The 20090-nt window shown below is 39.0% G+C and overlaps 1 protein-coding gene across 3 annotated transcripts; it reads left to right on the forward strand.

The window, feature by feature from the left end:
• The first annotated feature begins 1093 nt into the window (after positions 1-1093).
• On the forward strand, positions 1094-19844 carry tsc1a (TSC complex subunit 1a). Of its 3 annotated transcripts, none has more exons than XM_053480979.1 (22): positions 1094-1366; positions 1882-2077; positions 4035-4138; positions 4254-4406; positions 4618-4762; positions 5644-5798; positions 5879-5952; positions 6057-6217; positions 6732-6844; positions 8147-8318; positions 8390-8508; positions 8597-8645; positions 8781-8861; positions 10004-10490; positions 10588-10631; positions 12593-12759; positions 12928-13110; positions 13221-13331; positions 14297-14419; positions 15943-16130; positions 16271-16435; positions 17366-19844. In XM_053480979.1, exons 2-22 carry the CDS (start codon positions 1969-1971, stop codon positions 17802-17804), a joined length of 3342 nt encoding a protein of 1113 aa, XP_053336954.1. In that variant the 5' UTR covers positions 1094-1366; positions 1882-1968; the 3' UTR covers positions 17805-19844. The 3 variants fall into 3 exon arrangements, with proteins under 3 accessions (XP_053336954.1, XP_053336952.1, XP_053336953.1); XM_053480977.1 differs by having other exon boundaries at positions 1095-1366; positions 10588-10658; XM_053480978.1 differs by having other exon boundaries at positions 1095-1366; positions 8147-8309; positions 10588-10658.
• The last annotated feature ends 246 nt before the right edge of the window (positions 19845-20090 follow it).

The raw sequence follows: 20090 nt of genomic DNA on the forward strand, positions 1-20090 counted from the left end.
CAGGCTATAAGAAGTGTTACCATATAAGGAATCAGGAAGCACATTGAAGGGATTGTTTATGGGCATTGGAAATAGTTTTACAAGACATTTTCAGAACTTATTTAAGCCACAAAAATGTTCACACTCCAGATGTCTTTATGAGAATTTACTGAAATAACATTTTTACAGAGTATTTTAGTAACATCTGCCTACTCTCCTTATTATGTCAGTACAGCAGGCATCTGTAGGTAACTTCTCTCATATATTAATATGAAATTATGTAATGTGTTATAGAATGGACTGTTCCTTTACACTGCAATAATATAAAGTAATTTATTATTAGTTTATTTTTACTTATTCGTCAGGTATTAGTTTACAGAAGTTTATCTCCACAGTTCTCAGTTTCACTCTCAGTATTACGTATTTCTCCAATATGCACAGACTCATTCAGGGTCACCTTTATGCTGTTCTTTGCACAATTACTATAACTGCACTGCATTAAACTTCATTTCAATTATTCCTTTCATCCATCTGGGAACCTATGTATTCCAACCAGGGGCCGTGGAGGCCAGTGGTGATTACCATTTATTTCTGTTCCAGTTTATCCCAAATGTGCTTGATGTGGTTGAGGTCAGGGCTGCGCATTAGGGCCAGTCCAGTTCCTTCACACCGAACTCATCAAACCAAGTCTCATCAACCATAGTCGTTGCTCAGTGCACTGGGGCATGGTCATGTTGGAATAGAAAAGGAACTTGTACAAACTGTTGCCACAAGGTGGAAGTTTAGCATTGTCCAAGATGTTTTTGTATGCTGAAGCAATAAGTTTGCCCTTGGTTGTGATGAGGGGACTGACTAAAACATTTAAATTCAATAATTATCAGGTTTGACCAAATACTGTACTTTTTTTCCTATATATATGAGCCCTGAGTGGGACTATAAGTACATGTCTATTATTGTTATTATCATTATTAGAACATGTCATGATTACCAGCCACCTAACGAAGCCTGCAGGTGCTAGATCAACATGAGTGACGTCATTTGTTTTTAAAACTGCGCATGCGCGCTCAGCTCCTGTCACGCCGCACTCCGCTCTGTTCTCTCCTTCAGCTTTTTCACTTAAACAGCTTGTAAACTGCAGCTCGTGCACGCTGCGGCCGTGTAAAGCTGCGAAACTCCGTTGTGCGTGGCCTTTGGGTGCATATAAATCGCTGCACTTGCGCTCGGACTGTCACGAAATCGCCGATCGGGACTACTTTCTTTTAAATATAGACCTATTTTTTTTTTGGGCTTTTCTTTTTTTGCTGCGCGCGCGGACGGAGCGGCGCGCGCTGGGGGTCGTGAGGCGTCCAAGATGGCGGCGACGTGTAAGGTCCAGGCTGACTAAAAGGTAATAAAATAAAGTGTCCAAAACGAGGCGACGGGTTGTGACGCGGCGTGTTGGTGCTCGAGACATTTTAGGTTGCTGAAAGTGGCCGAGCTGGGCGCGTGTCATCGCTGTTAGCCCGAGCTAAGCGAGGTGTTTTCAGGTTGGGTTAGCCAGCTAAGCTAACAACGTTGGAAGATTTTTAGCTGGGATGTTGAAGTCAGTCAGTTGTTTTAGTGGATTCTTAGGCAGCCTGGGTATTTTTTTTAACACAATTTGTAATGTAGTGATGTGTGTCTCAGTCTTATTAGATTATGTAAAGTGGTGTAGGTGCAGTAAACACAAACATACTGCATTAAAACAAACAACAACTCGAGCTTAGCTCCATACAGTGTGTATTTAGTGCAGTGCTGCATGTCATCAACACATTAAACTCATCCAGTGTTAATCTCCACACTAATGTATGCACAAACAACTCTTAAGCAACATTTATTATTATTATTTATTCATTTATTATTATTGTTTTTTAAATCCCCCAGGCCCTCCATGCTGACCTAGGATCCACTGTGATTCTCACACACACACACACACAAAGCCTGTAGTCCTGCCATCTGTCTTGCACAAACATGGCCAAGGACCAGCCCAATGTCTTCGACCTCCTCCCGCTTCTGGAGTCCACGGATCTGCACCAGCTGGAGCAGGTCAGGAGCGTCCTACAGGAGAGCCTCAGCGCAGGTTCGTCAGCTTCACGTCATGCTGTGAAATCTTACCGTGCACGTGCTTGTTTCTTCACACATGGGTTAGATCAAGTACGGTACTCTTAGGTTATCCCATACCACATGGGGATTGTCCCAGAAGTCTGTGTATATGTAGGGGAAAAATAACACAACTTTTTGTGCGTGAGTGCCATTCCTTTCTAAAAACACTCACACACGCATATGGAGTTGTCTCTGTCAATCATGACAGACTCGTGTTAAACACATCTGGTGTTATGCGTGTACTGTACAATAGATGCACTTTAATGCGTTCTCTTAAATTATTTTCATGCTGTATCTTTTTCTAATGCACCATGGACTTGAGAAGGTTTTATTCCGTTCTTCTATTTAAAAAACCCCCAAACATATTTACAGACCATCTTGTCTTTCGGCTGATCCGATCCGAACCGGCCAGTTTGATCCACACATGGCAACAGCACTGCATGCAGTGGCTGGGGTTTACACGTTGGATGGGAGCTAAACCCCCAGTCTTCCACATGGCAGGCGGGAAACCTACCACTAAGGCACCAATTCCACTAAAGGCTATCTGGAAATAATGCTGTACACTAATATAAACTAGGTTTGAATATTTTTTTAAAAAATATTTTGCTTGTTAATTTCCTTATATGTACGGAGACTTTTGGGACCCCGTGTGTGTGTGCGTATAAAAAACCAGCCATGTTGTCAGACACACCTATTATATAGGTCATCTTTCTGAAGGTTTAGTCACATAAGAAAAGCTTCCAAAGATAGGAATAATATACTGCACATTACCACTCAAAACTTTTGAGACGCCTTCTAACTCCATGAGACGTCGTTCCTGATTTTTATTTCTTACTACATTGTAAAACAATTGTAAAGGCGTCCAAAATCTACAATAATCTCTTTTGAATAGTCGATATTGAGATGTGTCTCCTACTTATGATCTGTATAGGCTTCATAACATCTCTAACCTGATGTGCTGGTTGTTAATTAGTGATTTCTGAGGCTGGTGATTCTAAATGAACTTCTCCTCTGCCTCAGAGGTAACTTTTGGTCTTGCTCTCCTGGGAAGGTCTTCATGAGAGCCCGTTTCATCATGGTGCTTGATGGGTTCTTGCAAAAACTGTTCCCCCACAGCTGACCCTTATATCTTAAAATAACAACTGACTATTGTAGTTGTTGTTACATAATTACCCAATTCCATATGTGTTATTCTATAGTTTTCCATAGAAATCCCTAGTATTGTTGTAGAATGTAGAAAATAAATCACTAAACAAAAACAAAGAAAATTGCAAGTGATCCCAAACTTTTGAGCGGTCGTGTATCTCTGGATGCCTCGAATAACTCTGTAATACAGTTTTGTGAAGCATTTAATGCCATACATATTGTGTTACCCGAATAAAGGCTTAGCTATGGTACCATGGTGATCGTTTTGCACTGAAGCTGTAGAAGTGGTGAAAAGCTGTGCTTGGCATTAAAGGATGAGCTGTTTATAAATGTTCAATTTATTAATTGATATATTAATATTATAAAAATGAATATAATAAAAGCATAGTTTTTTGCACCTGTTCTAGGAAGAAAAAATATATTGTAATATCTTCTATAAAAACGTGTTATAATATTACTTCTACATTAAGAGCTGGTAATGATATAACAGCAAGCCTTATAACAAACAAGGGGCGTTCAAGTCAAACCGGGACAGAACACAGTTATGAGAGTAAAAAAAAAATCCCTTTATTTCTCTATATAATCTCCGGCTACACCAATGCACTTGTCCCATTATCCCAGTGTTTCAGTAGTACTTGGATTCTTGGGTTCGACTCGAACGCCCCTTGTTTGTTATGAGGCTTGCTGTTATATCATTACCAACTTATAATGTAGAAGTTGAATGTATACTGTAGTAGTTAAATGTAAGCTGAGTTGCATATTGTCTTATTTTTTAATGGTTACTTTAGATAAAGGCTCAGTGCTTCTTAATGGCCTTGTGGATTATTATCTGGACACCAGCTCTCCTCAGGCTGTGGACCTCCTGTCCTCCATCAGGGAGCCTCACGACAAGGTGCGGATAGAAAAACAAACAAAACCAAAAAAAAAAAACTACATCTTGACACCGTGTAAAGACAAGTTCTTGAATTAATCATTTGTTTACATGTGTGTGTATTTTCTCCCTGAAGCACCTTTTAGACAAGATGAATGAGTGCATGGCCAAGCCGAGCAGCAGGCTCCTGACCCTCACCCTGCTCGGTCATGTTGTTCGCAAGCAGCCGCCGTGGATCCACAAGATCACTCGCTTCCCTCTGCTCACTTCACTACTCAAATGCCTGAAGGTACTGTGTGATAACACAGTGATATCTCAGCACTCTTTCCAAGATGTAGAGCTTAATTTTTAATGGTGTGAAGACCTGACCATGTAAACAACCAATAATAAGTAAAAAAAAAAATCTTGGTATTTGACTTGAATCATGTTTGTTCTTAGCTACGTTGCTTCATAATCTTTTTTTTTTTTCCTCTTTCCTCTTTGTGTTTTTACATCAACAGACTGAGTCAGATGTTGTGGTTCTTATAACCGGAGTGTTGGTGTTAGTCATCCTGCTGCCCATGATACAACAGACCAGCAAACAGCTCCTGTTTGAATTTTTTGACATCTTCGGACGACTTGCAGCTTGGAATCAAAGAAACCCAGGTGTGATTATACTTTTTAATAATAATGTGCACTTATTTGTAACATGTGACTTATTTATCTGTAGTATGCTATGTTTATCTGTAAATATGATAGTGGTTGTCTATGTAGTACCCGTCACAAATTTAAATTTATTTTCTACTTTCTATAACAATACTGGATGTTTTTTTTAAAACTATGAAATAAAAAATGTTCTTAAGTAATTAAATAACAACAGCAGCAACAGTCAGTTGTTATTTTAAGATATGAACGCTGATTGGACGACACATCTGTCACTTAAAATATACAGGAAGTACTGCAGCCTCATGGACATTTAAATCAGCAATAAGAATTTTATTCTCCAACTATACCTACCTTTTCTGGTTTGACCGAATTGTTTTTTCTCATTTGAGACGTTCATTTAGAGTTGCATATTTTGGTTGCCTTTACAATGTAGGAAGAATTTAATGTTATAGTTAAAGCAAATGTTGCCTTAACTGTATCAAGTTTCGATTTCTGCAGATTGCAAGATTTTAAATAAAATTGCAAAACTGCAGATGGTGTTTTAAATTCATTATTTAACTAAAGACTTGGATTAACCTAAAGAGTCTTTTTTCTTACTTTTATCTTGTACAAGTTCTTGTACATTCTTTTTATTATTAGTAAATAAAAAAAAAAAAGACTCCGTCAGGAGTTTGGCACAATTGCTTTTCACTACTGTTGTACTTGTACAATCATGTATGTGACAAATAAAATTCTTGAATCTTGAACATGTTCGACAGGATTCAGGGTTGTTTACTTAATTCGGAGACAGCCAAAAGCCAAATTTGCTAATTTTAACAACATTGTGTAACATTATTTCACTATCATTTTTGTGTGTGTGTGTGTGTGTGTCCATCCTCTAGGCCATGCTCAGGGAGCGTATGCAGTTCACCTGCATGCCAGCGTGTACTCGTTCTTTCATCGCCTCTACGGCATGTACCCCTGCAACTTCGTGTCCTACCTGCGCGCCCACTACAGCATGAAGGAGAACGTTGACACTTTTGAAGAAGTAGTTAAAGTATGTGTGCTGCTTAAGTGTTGTTTTCAAATATGTTTTCATGCTTCATTTTAAACACAGCTCACTTCTGTTTCCATCAGCCGATGCTTGAACACGTTCGGATACATCCAGAGCTTGTTACAGGAACCAAAGACTACGAACTGGATCCGATAAGGTGAACCCCGATTAACTAAACTATGAACATATCTCATAACCATATATTAGTCAGCATGTTAATCGGCCACGTTACAAACCCTGTTCCTTGTTCCTTTATTTCAGGTGGAAAAGGTTTGAGACCCATGACATTGTGATTGAATGTGCCAAAGTGTCCCTGGACCCTAAGGAAGCCTCTTGTGAGGAGGGCTACTCGTCCCTGCCTGACCATGTGCCACAGCGCCTCATCGACAGCAGCAGGTCCTGCTCAGATCTCAGCACCCACGGTTAGGAGGCACTCCTTGCTACATCAGTACATTTTCATTTCTGGTGAAAAAAAAAATACTTGTGGCCTCCGAGTGGTGCAGTGGTAAAGTGCTCAAATCGAGTTTAATTTCTCGGGTGATGCTGTAAGCCTTCGCAGCCGAAGCCTAGAGAGAGCTAATTGCCCGAGCTCTCTTAACGGGGAGGGATAAAGGGTACTTGGTGCTCTCACATTAATTAAGGCTTTACAACCAATCAGGGGCGTCTGTGAGCTCACTGAAGCGTATGGAGCGGATAGCACTGTCCTTCGAGTGTGTTACGCTGCCCCATCGGTGTGAGCGAGCAGTTCGAAAAGATGCAGTCGGCTGCCGTCACGGGGTTTGGAGGAAACACGTGATAGTCTTCGGCCCTCCCGACTGAGTGATAGTATTCGCCTTAAAAATGTGGGTGCCCCCTAGTAACGGGGAGGAATTGGACATGACTAAATTGTATAATAATTACATGGTTACAATGGCTGTTTTTTGTGTGTCGTTGCAGGAAGTTCACCTTTCAGTTCAATGGCCACAGTGCGGCAGTCCCTTTCCCTTTCTCTACCCCATCTGACAGTCAGTCAGCACCCAGGCCTCAGCCCAAAGACCCCCAGGCTACCGGTAATTTATCGTCTGCCACAGCACTTGCACTAACGAATGGACAGGAAAAGGAAAGAGAATGTTTAGTTATCAATGACACTGCTGTTAAAAGTACTTGTACTCAAGCTAAACTTGATCTACATAAATTCACACCTAAAATTACATTGAAATACAAAGAATAAAAAGGTTTCCCAAGTTCCATTGCAGAAAATGTACTCATTGTACTTTTGGAATTTTGAAATGTACAGATACTCCCCGACTTACGAACGTTCGAGAAAATAGACACTGCAGTGCACCAACTACCAATATTTACAATTATATACAATATTTCCAGTGTAAATGTATAAAATGTCTTAAGTCCGGTATATTGTATGTGTGTGCCTATTGAAATAAGTCACGGCCTCACTGGATTCAATAAATCAGTCTGGAAGCACGATGATAGAAAATGTCCTGTAAAGCTGTCCCGTTGATAAATAATCCTAATTTCGGAAAATCCTTAACAAAACGAGTTTAAGTTCACAGTCCAATACACTGGAAAAACAGCTCTGAGACAAATTTGGCATCCGGGATTCCCCTCGTGATTTAAACGCGCAGTGGACAACATTGTTACATTTCAATGTGACGACAATTCACATCTGTGTGTGAATTCATGTCCTTAGGCTCAGTTAGGTTTCTGTGTGGGGAAAGGGGACAGAGATTTAGTCCTGTGGATTGGTATGCTTTACATTGTATATTTGTGTCAAAGGAGTACAAGACTCACTTTCTTGGACTTAAGAACAAATCGGACTTAAGAACGTGCTCCTGGAATGAAACTCGTTCGTAAGTCAGGAACTATTTGTATTCTGGTTTATAAAATGATTTTTAGTGTGCGTGGTGGACAAAATACACAAATCCTGTACATGAGTAATAGTAAAGTTGTCCCAGGTAAAATAATACTCAAGTGAATGTCTTCCATTTATATTTCTTTTTGAGGAAAAAGTAGAAAAGTATTTAATTTCAGATTAAGTTTAATGAAAGTCCTGAGAGCTTGTATAAGCTCACTATATCCTTTAAGTCATAGTTAAGTCTCTTTCACTGTCCCTTTCTTTCTCTCTCACTTTCAAAACTGTTTTCATTCCAAATTCGCTTTTGATTTCAAACACCTGCTACATGATGTACTTGGTTGTCATCCACTTTAGATTGTAAGATTCTCACTTCCCACGTGTTCAGGATAACAGTTTCCTTCTGTAAAACTACTCAGGTTTTAAGTAACACATTATATGACCAACTCGCAAGATGATGCTACTTAAAACCATACAATCCTTTTTTTTTTTTCTATGACAGGGTTCTGAGGTGATGTCCTCAGGAATGAAGGAGGCCATGTGGAGCCCTTCGTCTGTGTGTGGGATGAGCACCCCTCCCAACTCCAGAGGAATGTCCCCCACCACCGTCTCTGATGTCTCACACAGTGCCTCCAGCGTCTCAGCGCGGGTCCCGAGCACACCAGGTCAGGAAGGTGATGAGCTGCTTTGTGATCAGTATAGATGTGATATTTAAATGAGTTTTACACTAACATGTATTTGACAGTGGATGGGAAATGGACTCCGTCCGCCTCCACGCCCTCAGGGTCATCCCCTCTCCCGTTGCTCTTGGGAGAACTCGAGCAAACTGCCCAAGCCACCAGCGTTACTCTTTCGCTTTCTAAGGTATAACAAATATAATAATAAAATAAATTTTGTAGAAATAACTACAATGCATCTTTTGAAAATCCCTGAACTGCCTGAATTTGCGCAGACAAATCTGGAGACTAAAAATGGAAACCCAGCAGCTATCAATGGCAAAGGTGAGAATGCTATTTTTTTCAGTTGATCCTCGTGATGTTCATTCTAGTAATGGATTTCTCTTGAGGTGACATGAAGTTATAGAATATTGATTCATATAAAATATTGATATAAATGACACTGATGGTTTTTTTTAGGCACAGGTGACGATCTTAGTCCTTTTTCATTGAATGAGCTCTCCGATTTTGTGAAGAGGACGGAAAGAGAGAAAGAGGAAGGTGCGTGTTTAAATAGAGACACGGCTTGATTTTTGTTTTTAGTCGAATAGAATTGTTACTTTTAATCATATTCTAACACATGTATTATGTGAAACAGCAAGTAGTTTATTAGTGTTTCCTGAGTGTTGCCTCAGGAACGTTGATTCTTGTTAAAAATTGCTATGGGAGCATGCGGACCTGCCAGTCCACTCTGATCATGTTACTTATCACTTTTTGCCATCGATGATCGATCTTTAAAGCTCTTGTTTTAGGATCGCTTTAAGAATCAGTACCGTTTTTTTCAAGCAGCGTGTGAAATCAGAAAAAATGTTTTGTAATGATGATAATTATAGTGGCCGAGAGTGGCAAGCAAAATGAACAATGCAAAAAGAAGATAACAAAATCGAGAGATCCCAAAACAAAATAAATCAGAAAACGCAACGACATACCCAGAAACAAAATACCAAATGAAAAAATACAACGACAACTCTGACAAACCAGAAAAGGGGTGGGTATAGTTTGTGAATAAAATTCTTGTCGCTAATTCTAATTCGCATCTGTCACTCAAGATGTACAAGAAGTACTGAGGCTGCAGTATGTCCTGTATATTTTAAAAGACTGATGTCTCGTCCAATCAATTTTGTTTGTTGATTGTTAGCGCTGATTGTTTAATGATTTTATAATTTTGTTGTATTAGTTTGTACTTTTTATCTTTTATTGCCTTATTTAAAGCAAAGTGTAAATTGCACTTTTTTTAGAATTTCTTTAAATATAATTTTTTTTGTTTGTCTTTTTAAAACAATTTTTATGCTTTTTTTTTTTTTTTTACGAATTTAAATGCTGTGAAGCACTTTTGTTTACTATAAGGTGCTATATAAATAAATGTTGATTGATTTTATTTGAGGATATTTTGTTTAAATTTAATGAGACATTAAAATGCTGTGAGGTTGCAGTGTACTACTTGTGTGTCTTGAGTGACGCATGTCTCGTCCAATCAGCAATGAGAATTTCATTTGCAAACTATTGGCATATCTTTTATGGTTTGACTGAGTTGTAGTCGAGTTCTCATTTATTTTGTTTCCAGATTTGCTATTTTGTTTTGCACTTCTTGGCCTAATAATAATAATAATAATAATAATAATATATTATTCATCTTTTACCAGATTCCATCACTGCAGAATTGCTGACACTAACCCAGGGCAAATCCCACTCGCTCTCAAATCCAGCTCTGGACTCGTCCCTCTCCTGCACCACTGAACCCCCCTTCCCCTTAAACCCCAGCATTAATCCCCTGCCTATTAATCTGGCATCCACCCCAGACAGGATGGTAAACACCACAAAAGGAGGGGATCAGCAGCCTTCCATGAGCATGTGGCCCTGTTTCACTCCCATCGACAACTCCTTGAGCCCATCCGCAGCAGAAGACACCTCTTTTGAGCTGTTTAAGGGCTCGTTTCCCTACGAGCATCTCTTCGACCTGGCCTTGCCCAAGCTGGCCTCTCTGTTTGTGGAGAGGAAGACCAGTGAGTCTCAGCAGAAGTCTGCCAGAGAGGAGGTGGAGGTGGGGGATCTGTCTGCCACGTCCCCTCTGGAAGTGCTGGATCGTCTCATTCAGCAAGGTCACGACCTTCATGAAAAAGTGTTGAATAGGTAAATAGAGTCCAGAATGATGAATCCAGGTCCATCAGTTTATAATAATGTTAATATACGATGAATCGCTAAAGTATGTGTACTTTATGTCTTTCAGTTCTCTTTCATCGTCAAACCTCTCGGCTGAGCCACACAGTGGAGGTAAACATCATAGCACTAAAGGAAAAGGTATACAGTATGACAATATACAAATTGAAACTATTCTGAAGATCTGTCCTCCAACTTGTCATTTGAATCCTTTCCTGACTGTCTGTCTGTATTCATTTCCTTTTTATCCGTAATTATCTTTTCCTTTATAATGAATCCATATATTTTTCCCCCCATCATTTTACATTGCCTTTTTTATTTTATATAGTACAGTTAATGTAAATATAAATTGTGCTGTAATCTGTTAATATATAATTGTTAGGAGTAATTTTAGATAAACTTTAGACGAAAAATTAAGCAATGTTGCATATCATATAGAATTATTGGGCTGCTTCAAGCAAAGAAAACAAGTAAGGAGATTGTAAAAACTTTTTTGTTTTTGCCCACGCACTGAATATTAAATGATAAAAACTATCTGCTCCAGTTACAATTCCATCCATATTATTTTGCATTCAAAATCGATTTATCAATTTTAAGTATGTCTGATAAGACTACTCAAGTATAAATTCATTTAAAATAAGAATCTCAGTGAACATTTATATCGTTAACATAAAGTTTCACTATAAACTAAAACGTTTTCACCCAGAAATTCGTATTAAATAAACAAAATATCTAACCTGTAGAGCTCCAAAGTAGGCTAAACTGTCTGTTTCCTGCAACCTCATTATCAAGTGTGGTGATGTTTAAAACCCAAGCGGCACAGATACATGCTGGCAACTCAGCATAGGTCAATGATAATTATAAAAATAATTTAAATAAATAAATATATATGCTTACACAGAAGCCTTTTTTTTGGGGGGGGGGGGGGGGGGTTGTTAACAGGGAGGCTTCAGATTTCAAACTGTGTATTTATTGTTTTTTTGTTTTTTTAGATAACGGGTAGGACAAAAGTTATCATTACTTTTATAGCATGTAAATTTTTACCACTACTACGTTATGTGAATGAAGTAGCAACAATGTAGAATTAGCTTATTATTATTATTATTTATTTATTTATTTTTTATAAAAAAAAATTGGTCATAGAAACCATAAACAAACAAACGTGTGATTTTGTGTATTTGTGCTATTTCTTGGTCTATGTGACCTGGTTTCACAATCTTCCCTTAGTCATGTTTAGGGAAGTTGGTTAAAATTTATTAGAATTTAGTTTATTATATTGCCTACTTTGTGCTGAAAAAAAAGATACATCACTTCTATACTTTACAATCCTAAGCCCTATATGTTTATATATATAAAAAAAAAAAAAATAATAAAAAATAAAAACAAGTAATGACTCAAATGCTTTGAGCTTTAAGGGCTATTACTTTTATAACGTGTAAATTTTAACCATTACTACATTATGTGGATGAAGTAGCAACAATGTTGAACTCAGAGAATTAGCTTATTATTATTATTATTATTATTACTTTTTTTTTTGGTCATAGAAACCATAAACAAACATGGAAATGTGTGATTTTGTGTATTTGTGCTATTTATTGGCCTAAGTGACCCGGTTCCACAATTTTCCCTTAGTCATGTTTAGAGAAGGAAGTTAAAATGAACTAAAATTTAGTTTATTATATTGCCTATTTTGTGCTGAAGAAAAAAAGATACATCACTCCTATACTGTACAATCCTGAGCCCTATATATGTTCATAAAAAAACAAACAAACAATGACTCAAATGCTTTAAGGGCTACAAGCTACTGAAGTGCTCTAGTAAACAGTTATAGTGTACTTGATGCATAATGCCCATTAGTGGTTGTGATCCAAAGCTGTTGGACCCAGTGTTCTGACCCAATGGGTGTTTTAGATCGGGATCTTTGGTGTTCCATCACGTATTTCCTTAATGCACATTGTGACCCCCCCCAATGTAGAACAGTTACTAGACTGTTAAAGAAGTGTTTTATTATATTGACGATGGGTTGATGGTGGTAGTGTTTTTTTTTATTTATTGTTTTTTTTTTTTACATGTAGGCTCTGGAGCCCCTGATGAGCTGGCACTGTTGCGCAGTCAGCTGCTGCTCCTGCACAACCATCTGCTATACGAGCGGCACAAAAGAGAGCAGCACGCGCTGCGCAACCGCCGCCTACTCCGCCGTGTCATCAACGCCACTGCACTGGAGGAGCAGAACAACTCCATGGTGAAAGACGGCAGTGTTGCACACATTTAAAACAAAGAAGTGTTTATGGCTGAAATAAATGATTAACTATTTGACTGGAAAGGTTTTTAAGCATGTTTGTTTTTGTCTGATTGGATCTCCCTCCTCGTGCTGTTAAATTAAAGAGTTTGTGTGTGCATGATGTTGCAGAAGGCCCAGCTGCGGCTGCAGGAGGTGGAGATTCAGACTCTGCGTGCGAGTCTGCAGGAAGAGCAGGAGCGCTCCAAGCGCCTGCAGCAGGAAGGACAGGCGCAGGTGCAGCAACTCCACAGGCAGCTCCAGGCCATCCAGCACGAGAGGAATGAATACTGCACTAAGACTCAGGAGCTGCAGGTCAGTACGGTCACGACAGGAAAGTAAGACGATGGAATCATGTAGATTGGATTTGAGAATGTTTAGACTTAAAAAAAAAATTTAATAAAAAATGTAATGTTTCTTGACAGAGCGACTTGCAGGAAAGTAAGAAGAGGATGGGTAAGATAGAGGCGGAGCTACAGAGAGCCAATAACAAAGTGTGCAATACAGGACACCTGCTCAGCCAGCTGTCAATCAAGGTGAGACGAACATCTGGATTGACATCGGCTATACACTACCGCTCAGAAATTTGAGGTCACTCCATTGTCGTTCCTGATTATTTATTTCTATATGCTGAAGGCGTCCAAAATATGCAAACTCCTTTAAACAGTTCATATTGAGATGGGAAAAAGTGTTTGCCCCCTTACTGATTTATTTTATTTTTTCCCACACTTTAATGTCTCAGATCATGAAACTAATTTTAAATATTAGAAATATAAAGATATCACAAACTCATCATGCAGTTTTTTAGTGAAGGTTTTTATTATTAAGGGAAAACTACATAGCCCTGTGTGAAGAAATGTTTGCCCCCTAAACCTAATAACTGGTTGGGCCACCCTTAGCAGCAACAACTGCAATCGAGCGTTTTCGATTAACTTGCAGTGAGTCTGTTACAGCGCAGTGGAGGAATTTTGGCCCATTAATCTTTGCAGAATTGTTTTAATTCAGCCACATGGAAGGGTTTTCAGGTATCTTCTACTCACGATTTGTGAAGCCTTCATAAGGGCTCTAATCTGAGGTGCTGTTTGTTAATTAGTGATTTCTAAGGCTGGTAACTCTAAATGAACAACTCTGCAGCAGGGGTAAGTTTTGGTCTTGTTTTCTTGGGAAGTTCTTCATGCGATCCAGTTTCATCATGGTGCTTGATGGGTTTTGCAAGCACACTTGACAATACTGTAATGTTCTTGCAAGAACTTTTCCACGGACCTTCTTAGTGTCTTGAAAATGACAACTGACTGTTATTCCATATGTATTATTTTATAGTTTTTAAATCCTCAGTATTGTTGTAGAATATAGGAAATAAATTAATAAACAAAAAAAAGAACTTTGTAACTGATCCCAAACTTTTGAGCGGTAGTGTGTATACAGTATGTGTATATATAATTTATTTATTTATTTTTTTTAAGCAAAGTGATGTATTTACTTTGTCTGCCACACTTTACAGCTCAACAACAGTGAAAGCCTGGAGCAACAGATGGCCTTTTTGAACAAACAGCTGTTACTGCTGGGCGAAGCCAATAAGCTGTGTGTGCAGGAAGTCCAGCGGCTCGGACCAGATTCACATAAAGTAAGCGCGAAACTCACTCGCTCATTCTCTGTCTTCCCATCTCAGGCATGAGGTGAAGAACCACATGGATGGGGGTGCCAGTCCATTGCAGGCCACACAGGCACACAAACACACATACACCCCCACTTTGGGCAATTTGGAAACACCAATTATCGTAATCTGCATGTGTTTGGATTGTGGGCAGAAACCGGAGTACCCGGAGGAGAAATATGCAACCTCTACGTACACAGACTCGAGGCCGGAATCAAACCCTTGACCTTGGAGGTGCAAAGCCACAGTGCTAACGCCACCATGCTGCCTAAGCATGAAGAGGGATTGATAGAACTTGTCATTGTGCAAAGTATATATGTATTCTTGTATTCTGGACATATCTTCAAATATATTGAATATATGTCGCATATATACTTAAATACTTAATAATTAAATAGAGCCTTAGATTGGATAATTATTGGATAATATGTTTCAGGTGGCAACAATTCGTTAAACCCTAACTAATGCAGTCGCCTTTCTTAAATATCCATGTTTAATGTTGAAGACAGGTCTTGTGTTTGTGGGAAAGATGTTATTTGTTTCAGGTGGGTGTGAAAACTCTTGGCCTGCAAAAGGCAAAATCTAATTGTCATTTATCAAGCAAAGACAACAACTAAGGAGATTGTGAAATTACCCGGAACTGGCTAAAGAACTGTCCAATACATTTAATAAAATCTGGAAGGGTTTGTTCACTCTTAACCGTGTGACTCATAAACTGGTGTGACCAGTTTGTTTGGGAGTATAAAGATTGGACTTTGGAATAATTGCAAGGGTTCATGTGGTCTGATGAGTTCAGATCCACCCTATTCCAGAGTGCTGGGTTCGTCAGAATAGGAAGGGAAATGCGCATGAAGTGGTGCGCACCCATGCACTGTACAAACCTCTGGAGGCGGGGTTGTGATATTACTAAGAGTCAAAAAAAGAACATAATTCTGAACAGAAATAAAATAATATCTAGGTTTTGCAAAGGAAGCACATGTTGGCCCACGCACTTCCTGGTTGGTAGCTATTTGCTGATTTGCCGTCCCCCTACATAACAGGTGGGATTTGGACATGACTAAATTGGGGGAAAAAAATTAATGAATCCAATAAACAAACAAATAAATAAATGGAACAGCAGGTATTCAGTGTGACTTTTTTTTTTTTTTTATATATATATATATTTTAGCCAGGTGTGTATAAATGTACAGAATATGTGCAACATAGTTAAGGAAAAATGGAAAGTAAATATGCTAGCGTAAAGGTTCTAAGCGGATCATCATACATAATGATTACTTTGCTCTAGGACGGACCCCGTTCCTGTACGTACATTATTTTTTTTATTATTATTTTTTTTGCACATAAAGTAAGATCTACTTTTATCCGTCCCACAGTGGGGAAAGGAAAAAGTGCAAACATAAATTAGGGACAGTACAGTGTATAAATACAGGAGAAAAAAAAAATTAAATAGTTGCACTTTCAATCAGCTTTGTATGTACTTGTATAATCTTTAGGAGCAGAAGATGCTGCAGATGTGTTCCACCCGCGAGACTGAGCGATTAAGGCAGAGCTCCATTCAGCAGAGTCAGAGGCTGGAGGCGGCCCAGCAGCGCATCACTGACCTGGAGACACAGCTCACCAAGAAAGAGCACCTCGTCCTGGAGCAGAAGAAACTCCTGGAAAATGTCAAAAATCAGGCCAAGTACAAGCTTGCTTATCAGACCATCTCACATTATGGATATCGTAACTGTAATAGCGGTTTTAACGTTCTCGTACCCCTTAAGACAGGATGAGTCTTTCTGCTTATTCCAATTGTTTATGCTGGTGTGTCATCTCTTGCAGAGGGCAGCTGCAAGCCTCCGAGAGCAGGTATCTTGCCCAAAAGCGTGTGACTCAGGTGCTACAATCAGAAATGCTTGAGCTGTACAGTCAGCTTGAGCTCGCCAGGCTCTCAAACAACAAACCAGCAGATGGAGCAGCGGAACCAGGCAGCCCTCAGAACCAGAAGTGAGCAGTGCAAAATCTTTAACAAGATAAGAGAGAGTTTAAGAGTTAACGGTTTAGTGGAAAACTAAATCTAACATGGCCGCCGATGGGGGTCATAAGTTAGAGTTAACCAAAAGGGAAATTGAATTTCCTGTTTGACATCCATAGTGTTATTTTAATTTAATTTCATCAGATATGAACTGATCACAGTTCTACTTGCAGGAAGTAGGTCATGTGTATTGCACAAAAAAATAAACACTGCAGTGCACCAGATAACAATATTTACAATTAAATACAATATTTTAAATATTTTTTCTCAGCAAGAATAATTACATAAGGCGTGATTAATTTTTTTTTTTTTTTTTTTGAAGTGGATTGGTTTGTTTTACATTGTATATTCGTGTCAAAGGTGTATAAGACTTTGTCGGACTTAAGAACAAATCGGAATTACGAACATGCTCCCGGAACAGAACTCCTTGTGTTCGCGTGTGTTCGTTCAAAATGGCAGCCAGTGGGTCACACCGTTGCAAGATTTGTTTAATATTTTGCACAGATCTTGATTTATGTCTGAAAGTCTGGCTCCCTCTTTTATAAATGTCATTCGTTTTTCATTAGAAATTTCATCACAAGTGCTGGTTTGACTTTAACGCCATTCGTATTTTTCACGGTTGTTCATCGATTATTTTGCAGAGGGGGACTAAAAATAAAAGGAACCGTAAAATATAATGAGCCTTTTAACAAAGTTAGCTCTAACATGTCCGTAATTTTAATGATACTGAAAATAAGGAAGCGATTAAACCATTGTTAGCGGACTTTTGTTGCTTAACACTATCAAACATTTTGAGCTGCAGATCAATGCTGAATCAATGCTTTTTTTGGGGGATATTAGACAGGAGATTTGTTTCATCCTTGAGAACCTTGAGTAAAATTCCCATTTATTTTTAATTTCAGGCCAAACGGCAGCAGCAGCACCTCCACTTCAGCTCCAACCTCCGAGTCAGGGAAAAGAGAGGAAACGTCTCACGTATGCGTGAACGGCGAGCTCTCGCCGCTGTCTCCTGGACCCCCACCAGCCACCGCACTGATTAACGGCAGTCAAGAAGAAGACCTTTCCATCCTGTCCTGCAACTCCCCTTCAGCCAAGAGCTTCCTGGGGTTGCACAATCAAGAGCTGCTGAAGAAGAAAAAGAGTTCGTCTGAGGAGGAGCATGCCCTCCGGCTTCCCAACCAGACCTCAGAACCTGCCGAGCAGCTTGCGGGCTCCCGGAGGCCGGAAGTGGAAGAACCCGAGCTCCCTCCCCCTGTGGATCGGCACAGGGCTCGCGCTTACAACATCCAGAGGCGCAGGCAGCAGGAGCTGCACATCATGGATTACAACGAGATGCACTAGGAGAAGGAGCTGGGAAGGTTGAGTTAGCAGGATTGCCATTGTAGATTTGCTTGCAACACTAGACAGAATGATTAAAAGAAGAAAAAAAAAAGATGTTTTGACCTCCTCGCAGTACTCTTTATTTTATCAAGAGTGGACTGCATTCTTTTAGCTATTTTTTTAAAAAAGCGCTACTGTATTACAAAACAGCCAAAAACAAACAAAAAAAAAAACATAAAAAAAAAGAGAGATTCATGTAGGACGTAAAGCTTATAGCATCACTATTTTTTTGGGGCTGCACTTTTACAGTCCCTCAGATTTCATTAAACCTGAACCTAAAACATACTCATTCTGTAGCTTTAACCGATCCAAACGCTCGTAAAGAGTCTCGTAACCACCGTGGTGTGAAACAAGAGCACTTTCCTGTAACCTTAAAAAAAAGAAAGAAAAAAAAAACATTTATTCTTTCAATGTGGATTATTCATGTACTGGGTTGTTTGATAAACATTTCAGCTTCAGATGTGTGTAAAGCACGCTGCAGTGGTGGTTATGTTGTGTGCACATTGTGTTTTGGCCTTTATCGTATTAACTAGAACACGTATTGCTTTAATTGCCGTATTTTTTCCGCTTTTGTATCTTCCTGATATTCGTTTATGGGCTCGTACAAAAAAACGTCCAAGCCAAATGAGCGACACGGAAATACCGTCAAGCGGTTTCGTTCCCGCAGCGAGTTATTTTAGTTTTCCTTCCCATTTGAACCAAACACTGTAAATACTCATCAGCAAATCAATCCCCAAAAGTCAGATACAACTGTGAAAGAAATGCAAAAAAACAAAACCAAAAAAAAAAAACAGCTACGATGAGTAGATAGGTGAGACAGATGATGTCATAACCTTGCTTTGGGTGCTTTGCCTGTAGAAGGAAAAGATGAAGCAAGTGTTAAAGCATATAGATCTTATTTTTTCATTAATTACAGTTTAATAGTGGGTTTAGAAAGCCCCAGACACTAGTGCAATAGTTCTCCTTAGCATTACACTTTAATGCCAGCTAAGACGCATGAAAGGTGTAAAATCAGTGTACTTTTTTCATTTATTTTTCTCCCCTCCGCTGCTCAACCAGAGACGCATCACGCAACACCAACTCCGCTGCTGTTCGTCCTGTAAACAGGTAGTGCCTCAGATTTGGCCATGCCAGCCAGATTCCTCTGTGAAAAATGTTAGATTTTACAGTCAGAGTTGTCTAATGGGGGAAGAAGAAGAAGAAGAAGAAATCGCTGCTTGGATTGTATGTGAAATGTGAATGTTTATGGTAGCAATGTATAGACTAAAATTACAGAAATACACTAAAACTCAATGGCACAGCTGATATCCTGAAATCTAAGCTTTCTCTCTCTCACACACACACACACACACACACACACACACACACACACACACACACACACACACACACACACACACACACACACACACAAAGCCCTTCTTTGAAAAGAAGAGTTTGAATCAGTAAAAAACATTATATAAATTTTTTTTTCACCAAATCAGGGATATTAACGATCCTTTGTTATGGATTCCTCTAAAAAAATGTGAAAATGCAGTAACTGAAGGAAACTTTGACGCGACGAGGATGTTATGGAAATTCTCATGAACTTGTTCAGACTTTTTCTGCGACTCTGTACCGGAAACCAAACCCAACTCTCCTGCTCACTGTTTTAAATCTTGCGGCTTATATTTCATTTTAGTGAAGTGTATCAATCGGTCAACGTGCCCGTCGACATCTGGGTGATTTTCGTTTTGTTCACAAAATGCCTTAAGATAGATACATAAATAAATAAATAAATATATATATATATATATGAGAGAGAGAACATCTCTCCTTCCCTGCCCCAGAGGCCAAATTTCAATGGTTATTACAAACTATGGTACAATTTGACAGTAATCTGAAGTGGAGTCAGATGTCCTCAGGGACAAAAATAAAAGTACTGATTGTCAAGACACAAAATGAAAAGGTATTACACTTGTTAAGCTATGATCAGGAATAATAAAAAATATATGTTTTGCATGTTTGGTTTTTCATTGTTTCGTTTATTAAATTATTTTACTACGATTACAAAATCTTTTCTACTTAACCAGCCACTTCATTAGGTACACCTTGCTAGTACTGGGTTGCACCCAGTTTTTGCTTTCAGAGCTGCATTAATATACTTTATGGCATGGATTTAGAAAGGTGCTCGAAACATTGCTTAAAGTTTTTGGTCCATGACGGCATCACGCAGATCTGTCGGCTTTGACGTGGCTCGTCATAAAC

This window comes from Clarias gariepinus, chromosome 21 (assembly GCF_024256425.1).
Source record: "Clarias gariepinus isolate MV-2021 ecotype Netherlands chromosome 21, CGAR_prim_01v2, whole genome shotgun sequence".
NCBI lineage: Eukaryota > Metazoa > Chordata > Actinopteri > Siluriformes > Clariidae > Clarias > Clarias gariepinus.

Excerpts from the sequence above, each read along its gene's own strand:
- tsc1a (XM_053480977.1), top strand. The coding sequence starts at position 1,969 with ATGGCCAAGGACCAGCCCAATGTCTTCGACCTCCTCCCGCTTCTGGAG. Across the intron at positions 4,139-4,253 it reads TCAGGGAGCCTCACGACAAG|CACCTTTTAGACAAGATGAA; the intron begins GTGCGGATAGAA and ends TTCTCCCTGAAG. Across the intron at positions 6,218-6,731 it reads CTCAGATCTCAGCACCCACG|GAAGTTCACCTTTCAGTTCA; the intron begins GTTAGGAGGCAC and ends GTGTCGTTGCAG.